Source organism: Hemicordylus capensis, chromosome 5 (genome assembly GCF_027244095.1).
Source record: "Hemicordylus capensis ecotype Gifberg chromosome 5, rHemCap1.1.pri, whole genome shotgun sequence".
NCBI lineage: Eukaryota > Metazoa > Chordata > Lepidosauria > Squamata > Cordylidae > Hemicordylus > Hemicordylus capensis.
The window spans coordinates 101,878,091-101,899,857 of NC_069661.1; the positions used below are offsets into that span (position 1 = coordinate 101,878,091).

The 21,767-nt window shown below is 45.7% G+C and overlaps 1 protein-coding gene across 4 annotated transcripts in view; it reads left to right on the forward strand.

Annotated features, from left to right (window-relative positions):
• The window catches only part of ATP8A1 (ATPase phospholipid transporting 8A1), a 242,997-nt gene that overhangs the window by 119,595 nt on the left and 101,635 nt on the right, over nucleotides 1-21,767 (forward strand). For 3 of the 4 annotated variants that reach the window (XM_053252646.1, XM_053252644.1, XM_053252648.1), the window contains 3 exons: nucleotides 113-201; nucleotides 11,341-11,385; nucleotides 12,605-12,677. In XM_053252646.1, the coding sequence (XP_053108621.1) occupies nucleotides 113-201; nucleotides 11,341-11,385; nucleotides 12,605-12,677 (207 nt within the window). The remainder of the gene's footprint in view (nucleotides 1-112; nucleotides 202-11,340; nucleotides 11,386-12,604; nucleotides 12,678-21,767) is intronic. The other variant, XM_053252647.1, reaches the window with a different exon arrangement.

Genomic DNA, 21,767 nt, shown 5'->3' on the forward strand with positions numbered 1-21,767 from the left:
ATCTGTTGAAAATGTTGCTAAAATACGAAGTGCTTTTACCAAAGCAAATAGCTAAACATAAAATAAATGTATATTTCATGAAAAATATTAACCAGCTTGAATATTCATTTAGGTCAAATACATATTTTCTGACAAAACTGGTACCCTGACTTGCAATGTAATGCAGTTTAAGAAGTGTACTATTGCAGGAATAGCTTATGGGTAAGTGATTTCCTTAAATAAATGCTAGGATTATATATGTTGGTACTTTGGCTGATGAAAGAAGTTTTTGTTATAGTCATGCATTTGGGACTTCAGTAAAGTCAGGATTTCACACAGACATATCACACACATGAAGAAAATTTAAACTTGAGGCAGAAAATTTAAATTGAGGATTGGGCGATAGTAAGTCATAGTAACCATAAGAGTAACGAGACTCTTTAAATGTCCTGTTCTGAAGAATTAATATTATATGATAATCTTTTAATTTTAAGAGACAATCATTAATGTGATCTATTGTTTTAAGTAAATGCAATGAAAAGCTGTCACATTTGGACTACTGAAATGAACTGCTGTAATTGTTCATTTTTAAAAATAAAATATGTATTCATTTAATCAAGAATAACAATAGTGATTTAAGTGTTGGGGACCTATGAAAAATGGGAGGGGAGAGGAGGACAGGGTAGGTTGGGTAAATGATTGGGAAATTCCAGTACACACGCACTCACACCTCCTACGGCCCCACAGCATGAGTTCTGCTGAGGTTTGGAGCCAGGTAAGCAGTTAGACATGCATAAAACAAAAGAAGAATCCTGGTGGATCAGACCAAAGGCCTATAATCCAACATCCTGTTTCCCATAGTGGCTGACTAGATACTTCTAGGAAGTGCACAAAAACAATGAATACCTATCCCTCTCTTGCCACTGTTCTTCGACTTGTTCTCTAAGCTCAATACAGTTGGGCTTTGCACCTGCACAGAGACCTCATCGGAGTTTCTCCAAGCTAAAGTTTATTTGTTTATTTATTTATTTATTATTTAACATTTATATCCTGCTGTTCCTCCGATGAGCTCAGAGCGGTTTACACTCTATTTTTATCCTCACAACAACCCTGTGAGGTAGGTGAGGCTGAGAGATACCTAGAGTCACCCAGTGAGTTCATGGTTGAATGGGGATTCGAACTAGGGTCTTTGTGGTCCTAGTTCAACACTCTAACCACTACGTTATGCTCTCCAATAATTGGCTGGTAGCCCCCTCCCCCTCCAGTGGTATGTGCATGTATACGAGGTCCCCTCTCCAGCCTTGCTTTGTCTGCTGACAGATTGACTTCTCTGTGAGTGGCTTGAGCTAAATTGCAAGAAAAACATAAAAATTCCTCTTAACTCTCTCCCTCCTCTTATTTGCTCTCTCTTCTCTACTTTATTTTAGTTCTATCCTGCTTTCCTTTATCGTTCTTATTTCTTACAGCATCCCCCCCATCCCGCCCCTACGGGGCTCGGTGTTTTCGATCTCACTGCCTCTTATGGCCAGCAAAGTCACCTTTAAACTGTCTGTCTGGTGCAAGACTAAACGCCCCTCCACTGACGGTCACAGTTGCTGTCTTCTTTGCCTTGGTGAGGCACACAAAGTAGACGCCTGCACTCACTGTGCAAAATTCACAAAGCACGCCAAGAAAAACCAGGCCTCCTGCTTAAGATCCTGGCTTTGGGAGCAGGCCCCAAAATTTTCTTAGGCAGCATCTAAGCCTCCCACTATGCAGGCGGTGGCCAGGACTTCTCCACCCAGCTTGGGCTTACAGCCCTCTTTGCCTGCCTTTCACATCGGCGGCCGTTCCTAAACAAGCCTCAGAGCCTACGGCTCCCAACTTGGCCTCTTTGGGATCATCAACTTCTAACCTACCAGGTGCCTCGATCCTGTCTTCTTCTAAGCCAGGGATTCTCAAACTTGGGTCCTCAGGTGTTATTGGACTTCAACTCCCATAATCCCCAGCCTCAGTGGCCTTTGGTTGGGGATTATGGGAGTTGAAGTCCAATAACATCTGGGGACCCAAGTTTGAGAATCACTGTTCTAAGCCCTCGGATTCAACAGCTTCAGCTAGTCTAAACAGTAACATGAAGAAAAAGCCACACCAGGCTTCAGACTCAGACCAGCCTCTAAAGCAGAAGCTTCCCCCACCGCCTGACCCTCCCACTAAAAATGAAAAGCACAAGCTCATCACTCGGACCAACCACTGTGCCAGCATGACTTGTCTATTGAACCCGAAGACCAGGCTCTCGGTCCCATACAAGAGGAAGCGCCAGACTATCTCGATCCCGGGGAGTGTCTCGATGCTGAAGATCCACTAGCAGTACACTCGGAACCGGAAGACCTCATTTACGAACCCAAGCCCATTTCAGACCTGGAAACCGGACAGGAGGACCATCTCTATGGGCCCATTTCTGACCTGGTTGATGAAGATTTCAACTCCGAAGTTTGAAACCATCTACCCAAACCCACCGCATAGAGACCAGGGTCGGGCCTGGCAGACATGATATATAGACCAATGCTACGCCAACAGGGACAAACATCCACAATACCAGTCCTTCCAACCCTCAGAGGCTTCTTATCATCCTAGACAATGTGACCTCTATGATACTACCTAGCATTCCCTGCCCAGGGACCAGCCTTATCACCCTCGTCAATCCCAGCTGGACCAGGCAGATTATAGGAGGCCTCCTAGGAACCATTCCTGATCCCCACAATACATCATCACCAGGCCCCGCCAGACTAGTAGGGAGATGCCTCCGCCCTCCACGTCTTCTAGACCTACACAACACCAATAGCCGACTGACCAGCAGAGCCTGCCGCCGCCTCCACCAAGGTCAACTCAACGTTCCACAGAAGATTCAGTTGACACAGGTTCCGGTATCTAAACCATCTTAATTATGTATTTATGTATTTTTTTTTCAATGTAAACCACTTTGAGAATTTTGTTGAAGAGCGTTATATAAATATTCGTAGTAGTAGTAAACAACCTAGCCCTACACATAAAGAGGCTGCCTAGGTTCAGGACGACCCAGATCATCCAAACCCTAGTGAGGAAGGATCCTCTGCCCAGGAATCTGACTATGAAGATCCAGATTCCAAGTCCTCCCACTCTGACCTTACCTCTCTGGACTCCTCTCCACAGGACCTTCTATCTGATCAAAAGCCAGGCTCGCCCTCATAAACTTTATGCAGATCACATTTCCTGCATGGCTACCTCACTGGGTGTACAACTCTCTCAATAGAGTAAGTCAGATCCTGACCCTCTTTTTTAGCCTGATTGAAGCAGATCGCATGCCCCGGTGTCTCTCCCAATGAATGCAGCGTTAATGGATATCACTAGATCATGCTGGCAGAAACCATCCTCCTTGCCTCAGCCTACTAAAAAACTTGAGAACTTGCCACCCTACTCCGAACTTGGTGGTAGTTGAGTAATCTCTCTCCGAGAACAGGGCCCATCCCGCTTCTACCCCCCCCCGCCCTGGATAAAGAGGGAAAGGAGCTGGATACCTTGGGTAGATGCCTTTACTCCATCTCAGCCCTACATCTTAGAATTGCTAATTACTAGGCTTATAATGCCCACTATGATCACTTCTTCTGGGAACACCTGGCTCCCTTCTTTGTCCTCCTTCCTCCTGACATGAAGGACCCAGCTAAAGTATTCCTAACAGAAGCAGCTCAGTTGGCGAAGCAGGAACACCATGCAGTGAGACATTCCACAGAGTGCACGTCCAAGGTTATGGCTACCTCTGTTGTCATTCACAGGCATACTTGGCTACGCTTCTCGGGTCTGGCCTACGAGGCCCACTCACACATTGAAGACCTACAATTTGAGGGTGAGGCCCTTTTTGGGGGAAAGACAGACAAGACCCTACAAAAGGTCCAATGTCTTTGCAATACCGCACGCTCTATGAGCTACCAATCTCCCTCTTCCAGACCCTGCCAGCCTACCAGATGGCATCGTACTCAACCACAGCACCCCCAAAGTCAATACCACCAATGTGACCGCTCCTTTCGTGCACCACAATATCAACTTTATGGGAAGAGTCCCTCCTTCCACACTTAATGCCAAACCAAAACAAAATTCAGACCCCCTACTGCCTTTCCAAAGAAACAGTCACTCACTGCCCTACTACAAATAGGGGATCCGTTTATCCCCTTACCTCCCAGCTTGGGAAAACATCACCTCATATTCCTAGGTCCTCACAATTGAATTGTATATGCTCTGGAATTCTCCTCTATAGCCCCATTCAATCCTCCCATGACCCCAGTGGCTACACCCGTCCTGCTGTCAAAAATCAGGTCCTTACTCGAAAAGCAGGCAGTAGAACTGGTCCTCAACTCATCTTCACAGGGCTCCCACTCCACCTACTTCACCGTCCCAAAGACCAATGGAAGCCTCTATGAACACAATTGCTGTATTATATACAAGCTATTCCGAATGGTCACCATTTCTACCATCCTCGCCCTTCTGCACAGGGGAGCATGGTTAGTCTCTCTGGACCTCAGGGATGTGTATTACCACCTAACCATCTGGCCACAATACCGCCGTTACCTTCGCTTCACAGTACGAAGGAACACCTACCCTTAGCCTAGCCTCTGCACTGAGAGTCTTTACAAAATGCATGGCTCCAGTAGTTGCCTTCCTACAACAACAGGGAACCCAGATCTTCCTATTTCTGGATGACTGGCTCCTTGTGGTGAATACCCCACAAGACTTTCTACACTCCCAAGAATCTACCAACACATTCCTGAACAGCTTTGGCCTCCAAATAAATTATTCAAAATCCAAATTCATGTCAACCAGGTGTATAGAATTCCTAGGTCTCCTCTTCAACTCGATCCAGGCAAAATTGTACCTCTCGGACCGCAGAATGCTAGCTATCCTCTCTCTGTCAACAGAAGTGACTTCTCACCACTGCCACACAGCTCGGGTAATCCAACAACTACTGGGATACATGGATTCCACTACCCATGTCCTACCTCATGCTTGACTCCGGTTCTGGATTTTACAACAGTGGTTCCTATGAAACTTCCATCCACAAAGAGATACTCAGTCCTGCTGGCTACGCATATCAGTGCATGTACGCCACTCTCTTCTTTGGTAGAGAAACCCCAACAACCTCAGAGTAGGCTCTCCATTCCATCCACAACGGCCTCAGTTTGTCCTCACCAGAGGCGCCTTGGAGAAGGGCTGGGGCATGCACATGAACGACCTCCACTTTCATGGCCTCTGGACAAGATCCAAGGCCTTCTTCCATATCAATGTCCTGGAGCACGCATAGAATCAGATGTTCATAGACCACACATTTTGCTCCATAACTCCACTTCTACAAGGGCTAGAGCTTAGCTTTTTTTAAAAAATGAAAGCTGGGAATCTGGGGGAATTAATAGGAGGGATCCAAATCTTGAATCAAATCAAATCAGGCACAATTCAATTTGTATCAAAATCTAGCCAATGGATCACAGGGGTGATTTGTTTTGTCTCCAAATCACCCAAATCTGCTAGATTCAAGTACAAATTGATTTGTATCCCAATCACTTTGCACATCCCTACCTACTTTCCCCCGCACAACTGCTGTTCTCAAGCGCCCACTGCTTGCATGCCCACATAATCCATGTCATGGTGAGCAGTGCAGAACTCCAGAGGCAGGGGGAGCAAAGCCCAGCCTCCAGGAATCCCACAGTGTATCAAGAGTGTAATGTATTGTGGAAATTCCTGAAGCCAGGTTGCTTCTTTCCCTGGCCTCTATGGTTTAAATAGCTACCTGCAGTCCAGGAGGAGCTACCAGCAACCCAATCACCAACATGACCTGGGAGTGGGGTAGGAGACACGTGTGCAGTTTGAAGCCTACTCTGGGAAGAGGAGAAGCCACCTGAGAAGGTAGCAAGTTGTTATTAAAAAGATTTTGAAGGGCTGGTATTTTTTTAGAGGAGACTTCTCAGTGTGTGTGTGTGTCTGTGTTTGGTTTTTATCAGGGCTTGTTTGGGGGGCTCTGTAGCATTCAGTTTTAGTTTCTCTCTTGCCTGGAGAGAGACAATGGGAGGAGCCAGCTGGGGCTGAGGTGAGTCACACCTGGTGGGAAGAGCCACGTTCCTGTTGAGCCTGTTTGCCTCAGCTTGAAGCCTATTTCTATATAAGAGGCAACAGGCAGGGAAATTAGTGAACAGAGATTAGCGAACAGGAATTAGCAAACAGGGTCATAGGAGTTTTGCATGGAGTTTAGCAGGAAATGTGCAGGGGAGCTTGAAAAGAGCCCCCTTGATCACAGATAAAGAGCAGTCAGAAGGATATGCTACCTGGTCAAAGAGATCAATTGGCCATAAGAAACATAGTGCACACCAGGTAAGAGATTCAACATATAGGTGCTTATATGCCAATGCCAGAAGCCTCCAAGCCAATATGGGTGAGCTGGAGAGTTTGGTTGCTAATGAAAACATATATATAGTGCAAGAAGCCTCCAAGCCAGCCAGGAGTGCTCTCCCCCAGCTGCCCTCACGTGATGCCGGCACACACATGGCCTTTGTGCATACACAGCAGCTATTTGCATGGTCAGTTGCTGTCTCACACAAGGGCAGCTGCGGGAGAGCAGTATCAGTGCATGAAGATAGCTTGGAGGAGCACTGCCAATTCAGGAAGCGGCCCCGAGGAGCAGGTATACACCTTCTCTCCTTTGTTTTAAAGAGGAGAATCACATGTCAAATTATGATTTCTGCACATCCCTACCCCAGAGCCCTTTTCCTGCCTGCCCACCTACCCCCAGCTTCTATTTTCCCTAAAAGCAGCTGTTTGCTGTAAATAGCCATTTTGGGGGCAAATAGCAGCTTTGCGAGCTAGGCAGAAAAAGGGGTCTGGAGGAAAGGGTTAACTTCCAATCCCAATCAAAATTTGGCCCTGCAGCTGATTTTTGTGTAAGAAAAGATGCTTCCAGTTTTAAGCATGCCTCTTAAAAATGCATTTAGGCAAACATGTAGCTTGGCTCCAAGACCTTCTTCAGGAACACATGAATTCATCAAGTTTGAATTAAATAGAAACATGTCTAAAAATTATAATTTGAGTGAAAAAGGACTCTTTCCTGCATTATAAATTGCATTAACCATATTCAGAAATTCCAAGACAAAACATGATAAAGAAAGTTAAATAGCAGTCTTGGACCTCATCCAGCTAAGTAAGCAATATGTGCCCATAGTACTTTTACTTAAACAATTTTTAGTCCTAATTTTTTTGTATTGGTTCCTCTGTTTTGCTGATGTTATCCGTGCAAGTAATTGAACTTATTTTGAACAGCACTATTCGGGCCGACTTAGACTCCGGCTCCACGTTTACCTCAGTGTCTGATGTGAAGGTGTCCAGCGACTCCTATTGTGTGATTAGGTTGGATCGGTTCGTTTGTGACTCCTGACGATGTAGACAAGCTGATTGGAATGGTGCGGCCTACCACCTGTTCTCTTGACCCTTGTCCAACATGGCTTATATTATCTGGCAGGGGGGTTGTTGTAGAAGGCCTGGTAGAGATTATAAATGCATCCCTGAGGGAAGGTAGGATGCATCCTTGTCTTAAGGAGAAAATTATTAGACCGCTTCTGAAGAAGCCTACCCTGGATCCCTCGGACTTGAACAACTACAAGCCTGTCTCCAACCTTCCGTGGCTGGGCAAGGTAATTGAGAGGGTGGTGGCCTCCCAGCTCCGGACACTCTTGGATGAAACTGATTATCTTGACCCATTTCAAACTGGCTTTCGGGCTGGCTATGGGGTGGAGACTGCCTTGGTCAGCCTGATGGATGATCTCCAATTGGCAATTGACAGAGGAAGTGTGACTCTGTTGGTCCTTCTGTACCTCTCAGCAGCTTTCGTTACTATCGACCATAGTATCCTTCTGGAGCGTCGGAGGGGGTTGGGAGTTGGAGGCACTGCTTTGCAGTGGTTCCGCTCCTACCTCTCGGGCAGGCTCCAGATGGTGTCTCTTGAAGACTGCTATTCTTCAAAATCTAAACTTTTGTATGGTGTTCCCCACAGCTCCATATTGTCTCCAATGTTGTTTAACATCTACATGAAACCACTGGGAGAGATCATCAGGAGATTTGGTGCAGGGTGCTATCAGTATGCTGATGACACCCAAATCTATTTCTCCATGTCAGCATCATCGGGAGAGGGCATAACCTCCCTAAATGCCTGCCTGGAGTCAGTGATGGGCTGGATGAGGGATAACAAACTGAGACTGAATCCGGCTAAGACAGAGGTACTCATTGTGCGGGGTCGGAACTTGAGAGATGATTTTGATCTGCCTGTTCTGGATGGGGTCACACTTCCCCAGAAGGAACAGGTACGCAGTCTTGGGGTGCTTCTGGATCCGAGCCTCTCCCTAGTGTCCCAGGTTGAGGCAGTGGCCAGAAGTGCCTTCTATCAGTTTCGGCTGATACACCTGCTGCATCCGTTTCTTGAGGTGAATGACCTCAAAACAGTGGTACATCTGCTGGTAACCTCCAGACTGGATTACTGTAATGCGCTCTATGTGGGGCTGCCCTTGTATGTAGTCCGGAAACTACAGCTGGTCCAGAATGCGGCAGCCAGGCTGGTCTCTGGGTCATCTCGGAGAGACCATATAACTCTTGTATTGAAGGAGCTACACTGGCTGCCGATATGTTTCCGGGCAAAATACAAGGTGCTGGTTATAACCTATAAAGTCCTAAACAGTTTGAGCCCTGGGTATTTAAGGGAACGCCTTCTTTGGTATAAACCCCACCGCCCACTGAGATCTGCTGGAGAGATCCGTCTGCAGCTGCCACCGGCTCGTCTGGTGGCCACTCAGGGATGGGCCTTCTCCACTGCTGCCCCGAGGTTTTGGAATGCGCTCCCTAGTGAAATAAGAGCCCCCCCATCTCTGACAACTTTTTAAAAGTCTTTAAAAACACATCTCTTCACCCAGGCTTTTAATTAATGTTGTTTTAATGCTGTTTTAAAATATTATTTTTAAAATTTTAAATAGTTGTAATGTGTGTGTTTCCCCCTCCCCATTTTTGTCTTAACGAATGTTTTACTTTGTTTTTGTCCTGTTGTAAACTGCCTAGAGATGTAAGTTTCGGGTGGTATAAAAATGTTTTAATAAATAAATAAATAAATAATAAAAATAATTGCTGATATCCAAACTAACACTGCACTGGTGCAACAGTATGATGTCACACGGGGTTAGTCTGTATATTTCTAAAAGCACATTTGCATTTAGAGGCATTGCTAAGACTCCTGTTTCTGGGTTCAGAAATACAAGTCTCAGGACCTCATAATATTCGCCTCAAATATGATTTAGGCATTACAACCCCAAATTCTCTTCCAGCTCAGATTTTAATCCAAGCCAGAAATGAATTCTTCCTCTACTTATCTTCATGCACCCAGCCTGCAAACCTCCTCCTTTACACCCATGAATTCTCCAATGTGAATGTGTTCAGATGAATAACTGACATCCTGACCAATGAAGCACTTGTACTGTATAACAAGCAAAGTTGTGCTGGCACAAATTGTTCTTATAGTTGCACTAAGAAATTGTGGAATTTGCACAAATGCACAGAAGTTTCCTTTAAAACAAATGAGAAGTGCAATTGTGCACCATTGCACATGTGTAAGTATTCTTGCAATAGCACAACAATACCCTTGAACACAAGCTCCAGGCTCAGCTCAAGTGGACAGTTTTGCACTAGCATGATGTCCTTCTGCAAGCACTTCATTTGTCAGGATATCAGCCACTGAGTGATCATTTATTATTTATATATTTATTTGACACATTTGTATACTGCCCAAAACACAAGTCTCTGGGCAGTTTACAACAAAACAATAAAAACAACAGATAAAAAGATTAAAACATTACAATTAAAATTTAAAATGTTAAAACTATTAAAAACATAATTAAAACCATATCTAATTAAAAGCCTGGGTGAACAAATGCATCTTGACTGCCTTTTTAAAAGTTGTAAGAGATGGGGAGGCTCTTATTACAGCAGGAAATGTGTTCCAAAGCCTCGGGGCAGCAATGGAGAAGGCCCATCCTTGAGTATCCACTAGACAAGCCAGTGACAACTGCAGACAAACCTCTCCAGATGATCTCAATGGGCGGTGTGAGCCCAAGCAAAGAAGCCATTCTCTTAAATACCCAGGCCCAAGCTGTTTGGGGCTTTATAGGTTATAACCAAAACCTTGTATTTTGCCCAGCAACTTATCAGCAACCAGTGTAGATCTTTTAAGATAGGAGTGGTATGGTCTCTCCAAGATGACCCAGAGTCCAACCTGGCTGCTGCATTCTGGACCAACTGCAGTTTCCAGACTACATACAAAGGCAGCCCCACAAAGAGTGCATTGCAGTAATCAAGTCTGGATGTGACCAGCAGATGTACTACTGTTCTGAGTTTATTTATCTCAAGAAATGGATGCAGCTGGCATGTCAGCTGAAGCTGATAAAAGACACCTCTGGCCACTGATTTAACCTGGGACATCAGGAAGAGGTTTGTGTCCAGAAGCACCCCCAGACTGCGTAACTGTTCTTTCTGGAGAAGTGTGACCCCCATCCAGAACTGGTGGATCAAAATCATCTCCCGAGTTCAAACCCCACACAATAAGTCTTATCTGGATTCAGCCTCAGCTTGTTACCTCTCATCCAGCCCATCACTGCCTCCAGGCAGGCATTTAGGGATAATAATGATGATGATGGTGTTGATATGGAGAAAAAGATTCTCCTGATGATGTTCTAACCCTAACCCTTCTCCTGATGATGACCCTAAACCTAACCCTTCTCCTGATGATGTTGACATGGAGAAAAAGATTTTCATTCCCCTTATCTTGCATATTTTATATATCTAATTGATTTTATTTTTTTTACAAAATATCTGATTGATTATTTTAGAGTCCTGGAATATGTCCTTACTGCTCCAAAATAAGAAGTGAAATGTAAGAACACTGTAGCGTAATTCCACAAATCCCTGTTTTTACTGCACCTATGCAATCTTCTTGTGCTAGTGCAAGAAGTGATTTCTTGTTATTACACAAGTGGTTTCTTAAAATGTCAGCCAGTATGGAGAGAATAGATTGAATGCATTTTTTCCTCTCATAATGATAGTACTCATCGTAGCTCACCTTGGATAGTAACTCCAGCAGTTCAGCTCTCTTTCAGCTGAGCCAGATTTGTTCTCAGTAGACTGCCACAGTATATGTTTCATTATGCAATCTTTCATGTTGCTTTCTGCATTCACTTGGCAATAACATTTTCATTTATTTCATTTAAAATCTTTATGTGCTTTTAGCTTTTCTGAGCTTTTTTCCTATATTTCTCTACTTCTTTGCTTTTCATACAGCCATTCTCCTGAATCTGAGGATTATAGCTATCCTTCAGATGATTGGTAAGCACTAGCCTTGATGTAATGATAGTTGTTTTTGTTTCTTTAATCTATTATGACTTATTATTCTTAACTATGGAACAAACTCTTAAAATGACAAGGTAGAATTGAAAGGGACCAAGATCTAACAGGTTTCTTTGGGTGCACACAGGGATCTCCTAACACTGAAAATTAGGAGAGCATTTTCTACACAGTGTCAGAGTTTGCTTGTCAGGAACACAGGTGTCCACTGCTGAGAGGGGAGACTGGGGAAGCTTTACTAAGCATGGATGTTTAGAACATGGTTCTAATGTTTGTTTGTTTTTTTCAAATTGGTTTAGCTTTTGAACACATTTATTTCTATCAGCATTTGGTACTGATTTTAAAATAATTAGCCTGTCTTTATAATTACCTTATTAGCAAAAATATTTGTAAAGACCACAGCCCAACAGAGTGGAAAACCTGATGTGTCATCAGAGGTTGCTCAATCACACATTCAAGCAATTGAGGCTGTTCACACAAGCAGCCCTAGCCAGGCTTGGGCAGCCTGGGATGCCGGGCATGTGAAACACGGGGATCGAGGCCGATCCTGGCGCTGCCCTCATGGGTAGCCTGGGATTCTTACTCAACCATTTACCTAGGTAAAAGGGAGTGAGCATGCTTTTTTACCCAGGTACAGGATTATATGTATGCTCGGGCTGCTTGCAGCCCAAACAGACACAGAGCGTAGAGCACCTGACTCACAGAGGGATCCCTTAATATGCCGTGCTCATCATGCAGTGCATTGTGGGATATCTGTAGGCTAGGACACATTTTTTTGGACTCCAGAATGCTGCGTGGCTCACAGAAGCACCAGTCTATGGGTGTGCAAGCTGCATGGTCCAGGACAACTCTGGATCATCTGGGGGGGAGGGGGAAGTAATCCTGGCTCCCACCCTCCCCGGCGCTCTGAAAGGTTGTGTGAATGACCTCATAGGTTGATGAGGTAGATTAATATGCAGTTGTAAACTATCTGTCTGTAACAAAGTTGTCATTAGTTTAAATATGTGTGCTTGTTTGCAAGTTAAAATCTTATTTCTGAATTAACTTAGTATGCATATTGTTCTGTGACATTTAGTTGGATTATATAAATAAATAAGTGCTTGCCCTTAGTCTTTGCGCCTAGGTATAGATAAGTGTGAACCTATTGTTATAGTTAAAGTAAATGTGTGTTATGCTTTAATTTCTCATTTTTCTCTTTTAGGCAGAGTTCACAAACCAGAAAAGAAAAAATATTTAGTGATTCGTCGTTATTGGAAAACCTCCAAAACAAACATGTAAGATACAAAAATAATTACTGTTATGCAAAGAAGAAAGGGAGACTTCAGTAAAACAAAAGAACCAATCACTTGCAATATTCTAACTTATATGCCAATCATCAGAACATTTTACTTGAAAATAAATCCTTTAGAAATAATGGGTGTGCCATTGCACAACTGCATTGGTGCAGTTTTACACCAGAGAATAGATGCCCTGATTTAGACACACACATGGTATTTGAGTCACTTTTCCCCTTTAGAGTTCCAGATGTGTGTTTGCCTTACCAACACACATCTGGAACACCGTGATAGGGGTGGAGCTGCTAGAGTGCTGTGGAAGAGTAGTCTGCGGGGAAAGGATTAAGCATCCCCACAGTAGTTCATCTGCTCCAAATGTCCGCTTCCTAAAGGAGCTCTTCTGTTACAATGTCTGTAACTTCTTCTGAGTCTATACCGTCTTCCTCTTCTCTCACTTAGTTTAATGCTTCTATTTTTCCTTTTCTCTGTATATGGAATGGTGATGTCCCCTTGAGTTCCTCACATCTTTTATTCAGCTACTGCAGACGTGTTGTTTTCAGCTTTTAAATATTGCTAGTTCTTTTCTTTGTGTCTCCTTCCTGAGATATAACTGCTCTAGAACACTGCTTTATTATTTAATCTTTTTACTATAAGATAAATAATCTATAATCTTTTATTATTTAATCTTTTCTTTCTAATTTGTGTCTCTCAGCTTATCTTCTCCATTATTTACTCTGCTGCCTGTTGGTTATTTTTCTCCATCCAATTTTGCCTATATTTCTCCTTTGTTACTCTCTTTCCACTGATCTGTTTCCTTACTAGACTCAGTTCAAGTTACTGCTTTTGTTTTTAAATCTCTTCAGAGGCGCTCTTACCCCCGGACTTCCAGGCCAAAGTCCAGGGCCTCCACACCCCCTGGGCCTCCACGCCCCCAGATCCTCTTTAGTCTGTCCTGGGTGGTGTGGTTGCCACACCATATCACTGGTCTACGCTGCACCAAGTGGCTGAATGGGATTGTGACCTGAGCCAGGTGCTTTAGAGACAGAGGGGAGAGTGGAGAAAGAAATATGTGGGATAGGAATATGTTAAGTTGTGTGTTGAAATGTTTCTTCTAATACACATTTGCATAAGTATACCTTTTATATTCTTACATTCTTGTGAGTTCAGTTGCTGTTTGTGTCCTCAAGAACCCATATGTTAAAAATACTCATGTATCATGGTGTGTGTGTGTGTGTGTGTGTGTGTGTGTGTGTGTGTGTGTGTGTAGGGGGATGATGCTTAACTTGTGGGGAGTGGAGGCTTCAAAGGCCTTTAGGTCCAGACTCCAAAATTACATAGGTGCACCTCTGAATCTCTTCACTCTTCAGCCCCTTCTTATCTATCTTCTCCTCTGTCCACTTTCTCATAATCTTTTCTCTGCTAACACTTTAGACTTGATTAGAACTTGAGTTACTTCTTCTGTTTTCCATCTTCATCTTTTCTCCCTATTCCATATTTTTGGAAGTCCTTGCCTCCTAACATCTCCGTCCTTCCCAGGAGAAAACAATATGAGCATTTAAACAGCGTTTGAAAATTTATATCTTCCCATCAGCCTTTCACCTCTAATCTCAATCTCTTTTTCCTTGCCCCTTCCTTTTGTGACTCTTAAGAACAAAAGAGCAACCAAGCTGGATCAGGACTAAAGCTCATCTAGTCTAACATCCTGATCTGGATCAAGATCCGTCGAAATCCATAAGAGTGGGTTCTGCACCTGCGCAGGGACCATGCGGTAGCTATGCCGAAGCTTGTCGAGGTGTCCTGACCACGCCCCCACGCGTGCTATTTAAAGGCGGGCAGGACACGCATTCCTAAGTTCTTCTCCGACCGCCTTTGCGTTTAGACCTTCAGTTTGCCGCTAGACAGGAAGTTCCTCATAGTTTTTTTGTGAGTTTCGTGAATTTTTTTGTGTGTTACTACGGTTATCTGACTTGGACTGGCTGACGGACTAAGTTTTCTCTTGACCCGGACTGGCTGATGTACAGGTGAAACTCGGAAAATTAGAATATCGTGCAAAAGTCCATTAATTTCAGTAATGCAAATTAAAAGGTGAAACTGATATATGAGACAGGCGCATTACATGCAAAGCAAGATAAGTCAAGCCTTAATTTGTTATAATTGTGATGATCATGGCGTACAGCTCATGAAAACCCCAAATCCACATTCTCAGAAAATTAGAATATTACATGGAACCAAGAAGACAAGGATTGAAGAATAGAACAATATCGGACCTCTGAAAAGTATAAGCATGCATATGTATTCAGTGCTTGGTTTGGACCCCTTTTGCAGCAATTACTGCCTCAATGAGGCGTGGCATGGATGCTATCAGCCTGTGGCACTGATGAGGTATTATGGAAGACCAGGATGCTTCATTAGCGGCCTTCAGCAATTCTGCATTGTTTGGTCTCATGTCTCTCATCCTTCTCTTGGCAATGCCCCATAGATTCTCTATGGGGTCAGGTCAGGCGAGTTTGCTGGCCAATCAAGCACAGTACACTGTATACTTTTCAGAGGTCCAATAGTGTTCTATTCTTCAATCCTTGTCTTCTTGGTTCCATGTAATATTCTAATTTTCTGAGATTGTGGATTTGGGGTTTTCATGAGCTGTACGCCATGATCATCACAATTATAACAAATAAAGGCTTGACTTATCTCGCTTTGCATGTAATGCGTCTGTCTCATATCAGTTTCACCTTTTAATTTGCATTACTGAAATTAATGGACTTTTGCACGATATTCTAATTTTCCGTGTTTCACCTGTACTTTCTCCTTCAGTTTGACTTTGGAACAACTGGCGGACTACTCTGGAAATTCGACTCGGACTGCTGACTACCCCTTCGTTGTTTGGTAATGGCTGACGAAAAGAAATCCTTTAAGAGGTGTGAGCACTGTAAAGCTAAACTCCCCTCTAAGGATTTGCACGATCTCTGTCTTCTCTGCTTAGGCGAACAACATAATGCCGCCACATGCAAGATCTGCTTATCATTTTCGAAGCAGACTCGGAAAAACAGGGTGCTCCGCCTTCGTGCGGCAATCTACGACGATATGCTGAGTCCTTCAATGCTGGGCATGCCGAGCCCTTCGGTGCCGAGGTCAAAGATCCCCCAAAGATCTTCCTCGACTCCGCCATCAACCTCAACTGATCACAAATCGGGATCAAAACCGCAGTCGAGTTCGAGTCCAGAACATTCTACAAGGGACACCTCAGAAAGGCCTGGAAAGCGAGCTCCGACGTCGCCCGCGACCTCTTCGACATCAGGTAAAGTCAGTTCTTCGAAAAACCTCAGTAAGCAGTCCTCGACATCGACACTTGCTCCTTCAACATCCAGCTCGACGTCGGCAGGGAGGTCCCCCTCGACACCGATGCCCGGAGTTGAACACACTTCGAAACGTCGGGAGCCTACCAATTTATCGACCTTGACATCGGCGCTGAAACAGCTACCAGCAACTGCTTCAACATCAATGCCCAAGGAGAAGATTCCTTCGTCGACATCGATGTCGAAACTGATTCCACGCCATCGGACAGAGAACAGTTCGTCGACGTCGGCATTGGCATCGACACCCTTAAAGCGACACAACCCAGATCCCGCTTCGACGCTGGGTGAAAAACAACAAAGACTCATTGACCTGACGGTGGAACGCACCCCTTCCCCGTTGGAGATTCAGCTGACTTCTCCTGCCGGCCAGTATGCATACTGACCCATCGGAATCTTGCGACGCACCACCAGTCCTGCCCTCGACATCGACCACCACGGTACCAAGAGCCCGTTCCCTATCACCGGCTCCAACACCAGTCTCGTCCCCACCACCGACACTGATTGTGACTGGACGCCCTTCGACGCTGCACACGCCAGTGATTTCCATCTCCAGACAGGTTTCCCCTCGATGTCGAACGCCACCTCCATCCTTCGACATCGAGGATGATGATAACATTAATACTGCTTCGACTGTTGTACTAGGTGAAACCGACACACTCCTCAAGTTGCTTGACTCACACTCCAGCACTTCGTTGGCGTTTTTGGGTTTCCTCTCGTCAGAGACAGGACCCCAGGGGTTTCATCATCCCTCGCTCATCCGTCTCCAGCGCTGTCAGCCGCCCACCTGAAGAGTCCACTCACATGGCACACCTGCAATTTCACCCACAAGGCACGAGTGCATCCTCCAGGCTCTTCCCCACCATTGGCAGCGTGCATTAACCAATCTAACAGGTCATGGGAGCCAGTGCCTCGACTTCCACCTACACTGTTACCTATGGCTCCTCACCCACTTCGTGTCACTGTTACAACCCAGACTTTCTCTATGTCTTTGCAACATCATGCGACCCAAACATGTTCTACCACGACATGTTCAGTAGCAACCCAAACCAGCATCGACGACACATGGCGCTATGGCGGGGACCCAGACTGTAGTTCCTCTTTCACCATCAGCCTCACTTTCTGACCTCCACAGTTCCTCTGACTTTGAGTCTGACCAAGAGGAGGAGGAAGAAATCGTTGTTGAACCACCAACTGATGTTGCCCCTACTACCTACGTGTCGCCTAACGAAGAGCTCAAAGCGTATCATAAACATGTCCCGGCCATGGCTGCTGCACTAGGTTTGGAGCTCCATTCTGAGTTAGCAGCTATAGATGATCCATTCTATAATTTCATGTTGAAAACCCAAACGACAGCTCCAGTGGCCCTGCCAATGCTCCTGGTTAACTCACGAGCGGCCAAATGCACTTGGGAGGTTCTCCACACTTCCACTCCCACTTCGAAGTGTCTAGAGAGCCTGTACCGTGTCCAGGACAAAGACAATGCTTATCTCCTTAAACACCCTGCACCAAACAGCCTAGTTATTGACTGCGCTTCCACCTCAAAAGCTGGGAAACGCTACACGGTACCACCCGACAAAGAGAGTAAAAAACTAGACCTTATAGGGAGGAAGGTGTATTCGACCTCATGCCTTTCGATCAAGGTAGCCAACTACTCTGCTTGTACAGCAAAATATAGCCATAGTATTTGGGAAGACTTATTGGCAGACTTAGACATGTTGCTTCCGGAGGAGTTTCAAAAGAAATTCACCAAGACTCTTTCTTGAAAGGTCCAGGGACCTCACCAGGCAACTACTTAGCATTGCCAAGCATTTGGCTGAGAGTTAATCTCGTGCAATGACAGCGGCAATCACCTTGCATAGACACGCATGGCTATGCTCTACTAATCTGCAACCAGATATGCGTGATAAAATAGAAGGCCTAGCCTTTGATGGTACTGGTCTATTTAGTGAGGCGACAGACTCAACAATGGAGCAGTTAAAGAAGTCTAAATTTACGGCCAAGACTTTCATGAGTCAGCCCTCCATGTCCTCTTCATATCAACAAAAGTACCGCTCTACCCATCAAAGACAGCATCTGCCATTCCAGCGTCAAGACCGCCAAGATTACCAGAAACCCTACTCCTCTTACCAAAGGAGATCATATCAAAATAAGTCAAAGTCAGGACAGTCTCAGCGCAAGTCCACTGACTCTCAGAAGCATCCCTGAAACATCTGTCTGCTCACTGACACCGTCCTTTCCCCCATTCCCGCCTGTAGGGGCTTCAATACCACCTCGACAGCCTCATTTCATCAGGCTGGCCAGCCATGCCCCCGCATGGCACCATATAACATCAGACTGTTGGGTCCTGAAAATCATATCAACGGGATACACCATCGAATTCAGGACACTGCCGCGGTTCACAGGAATGAGATTCACTCCTCCACCAGGAGCCCTACAACAAGAAGTGAAGGAGCTATTGGAGAAGGGGGCAATATCCCCGGTGTCGGGGGCGGACAGGCAACAAGGTTTTTACTCCCGTTACTGTCAAGTTCCGAAGCGGGACAGGGGGGCTTCGCTCCATCATGGACCTCCGCCATTTGAACAAATTTGTGAACGTCAGGAAATTTCAAATGATGGCGTTGCAACAAATTCTACCACTTCTGCAGGGGGAAAAGTGGCTTGCAACGCTGGACTTGAAAGATGCCTACTTTCACATTAGTATCAGGCCTCACCACCAGAAATACCTACGATTTACTGTAGGAAGTCAAGCACACCAATACAATGTATTGCCCTTCGGGCTGTCCACCTCCCTGAGGGCCTTTACAAAGTGTATGGCTCAGGTGATTGCCCATCTGAGAACACTGGGAGTTACGGTGTACCCGTATTTGGACGATTATCTCTTGACCTCAAAGAGCAGAAAAGAGTTCCTTTCATATGTCCGTTGTGTATTGGACCTTCTGGAAAACTTGGGCATCCAGGTGAATTGGACAAAGTCTCACCTGGATCCGGTTCTGGTGACCACTTATATAGGAGCTGTTTTGGACACAGAGTGCCAAAGGGCATACTTGCCAGAAGAGCGTTTTCTACGCATATGGGACCTAGTGTGGACCTCTGCCAACAGTCCCCAGTCCAAACGGCACATACAATCCAATGCCTCTTGGGCCTCATGGCCTCCTGCAATGCGGTCATCCTCTTTGCACGATTGAAAATGAGAAAACTGCAGCTGTGGTTTCTGACAGTATTTCAACCTCTCAGAGATAGCCAAAGGAAACTCCTGGAGATCCCGCCACGGATCCTGGACTCTCTTTCCTGGTGGAAACAACAAAACAACCTCCTCGAAGGGATCCCCTTTCAAATTCAGGTCCCAACGATATGGTTGACGACAGACGCCTCCCTTCAGGGTTGGGGCGCCCACTGCGGCTGATACCAGACGCAAGGCAGATGGACCCCACAACAGGATCAGCTACACATCAATTTCCTAGAACTGTTGGCTGTGTTTCTGGCACTTCAAGGCTTTCTTCCACTTCTCCGGGGCTCGTCTGTCCAAATACAACTAGACAATACTACAGCAATGGCCTATATCAACCTCCAGGGTGGAGCAGTATCTCGCAGTCTTTGCACCCTGGCAGTTCAGATATGGAACTGGTGCATTTGACACCGGGTCTCCCTTATAGCAGTTCACATCAAGGGCCTGGACAACGTCCTGGTGGACAGTCTCAGCCGGGTTTTTCCCCACGACAAACATCATGAGTGGGACCTGAAACCAGAATATATCACTCCTTTCTTCAGTCGGTGGATCCAACCAACAGTGGACCTTTTTGCAACCTCCTTGAACACCAAATGTTCCCGGTTCTGTTCCGGGGGACACACGACCCGCTGTCCCTAGGGGATGCGTACCTACTGAACTGGACACAAGAAGTGCCATACATGTTTCCTCTTCAACCATTAATAGCCAGGGTGGTTGCCTGTATACTCACAGATCCGATGCCGTGTATCCTGGTGACCCCATGGTGGCCAAGGCAACCATGGTTTCCACAAGTACGCAGACTGTCCCAGAACCAATACCAACACCTTCCAAGGACAGTGGACCTCCTCTCCCAGGACGACGGTCAAGTCCTACACCCAGATGTTCACACGCTCCAGCTGACCATGTGGCACATAGGATTCTGAAGGAAGTCCTGTTAAATCGTAGGAAAGTGTCAACAAGGCGCAATTACGCAGGGAAGTGGACGCGCTTCAAGGCCTACGCCAAAACCAGAGGTTTTTTGCCGAAACATGCATCTGTTCAACAGGTCTTACTCTACCTTTCTTCGTTAAAAGCACAAGGCCTAGCTAATGTTTCCTTGAAGGTCCACCTAGCTGCACTTTCGTCTCACCACCCAGGCTCAGATGGGACAACTCTCTTCTCTCACCTGGAGAGTGAAGCTTTTTTGAAAGGCCTAGCTAGCGTCTACCCTCCGATCATACACCCGGTGGAACCATGGAGTCTCTCGCTGGTTCTTTCCACACTCACTGAGGTTCGAACCCATGGCAACGGCACCTTTACGACTGCTTTCCTGGAAGACTGTGTTCCTTGTCGCCATCATGACCACAAGGCTTGTAAGTGAGGTTACAGCACTAAGAAATGACTCCCCTTATACCAGGTTTTACCAGGACAGAGTCCTTATGCTCCTGGACCCAACTTTTCGTCCTAAGATTGTGTCCAGTTTTCATCTGAACCAGGATATTGTCCTCCCGTCCTTCAGAAATCTATCATCAGCGCTGTAAAGGTCTCTGCATTCACTCAATGTGCGCAGAGCTCTCCTTTATTACCTGGCACGAACAAAGGACTTTCGCACCACAGTAAAGCTGTTTGTGGCACATGCGGAGCCCACCAAGGGCACCTGCATTTCACGCCAACGTTTGTCCAGATGATTAGTGGAGCTCATATGCCTGGCATACAAGATGCAGAACAAGTCTCCACCGGCAGCCATAAAAGCCCACTCAACCAGGGCACACTCTTCCTCGGCTGCACACCTTTCCGGAGTGACCTTTGCAGACATCTGCAAAGCAGCGACCTGGTCCTCCAAGGCTCCTTTTATCAAACACTATGCCATAGACATACGCTCTGCGGCACAGGCTAATTTTGGAAGGAGTGTTTTAAAACGGGTGTTACCCTAATTACTACTGCACCCTCCTCCTTGGGGGAGCTTGCTAAACACCCACTCTTATGGATCTCAACGGATCTCGATCCAGACAAACAGGTTGCTCACCTGTAACTGATGATCTGGTAGAGATCCGTCGACATTCATAAGAGCCTCCTTGCCTACCCCTCTGCAGTAGTGTGTTTTTTCTATCGGCATATGCTTTAGTGTGCAGCCTGCGGTGCCATTCTACTTGGTCTTCAATGTTTTTAAAAAAAACAAAAAACCTCACAATCTCTCGTGGATGATCGTCCTCCACAGCGGTCATCCAAGAACTGAGGAATGCGTGTCCTGCCCGCCTTTAAATAGCACACGCGGGGCGTGGTGGCGTGGTCAGGACACCTCGGCAAGCTTCGGCATAGCTACCGCATGGTCCCTACACAGGCGCAGAACCCACTCTTATGGATGTCAACAGATCTCTGCCAGATCATCGGTTACAGGTGAGCAACCTGTTTTTTCCCCACAGTGGTCCCCCAGTTGTGTCTAGGAAATTCCAAAACAGGAGATAAAGGCATGCCTTCTCTGCTGTTGCTCCTGTGCAACTGGTAATTAGAGGCATCCTGCCTCTGAACCTG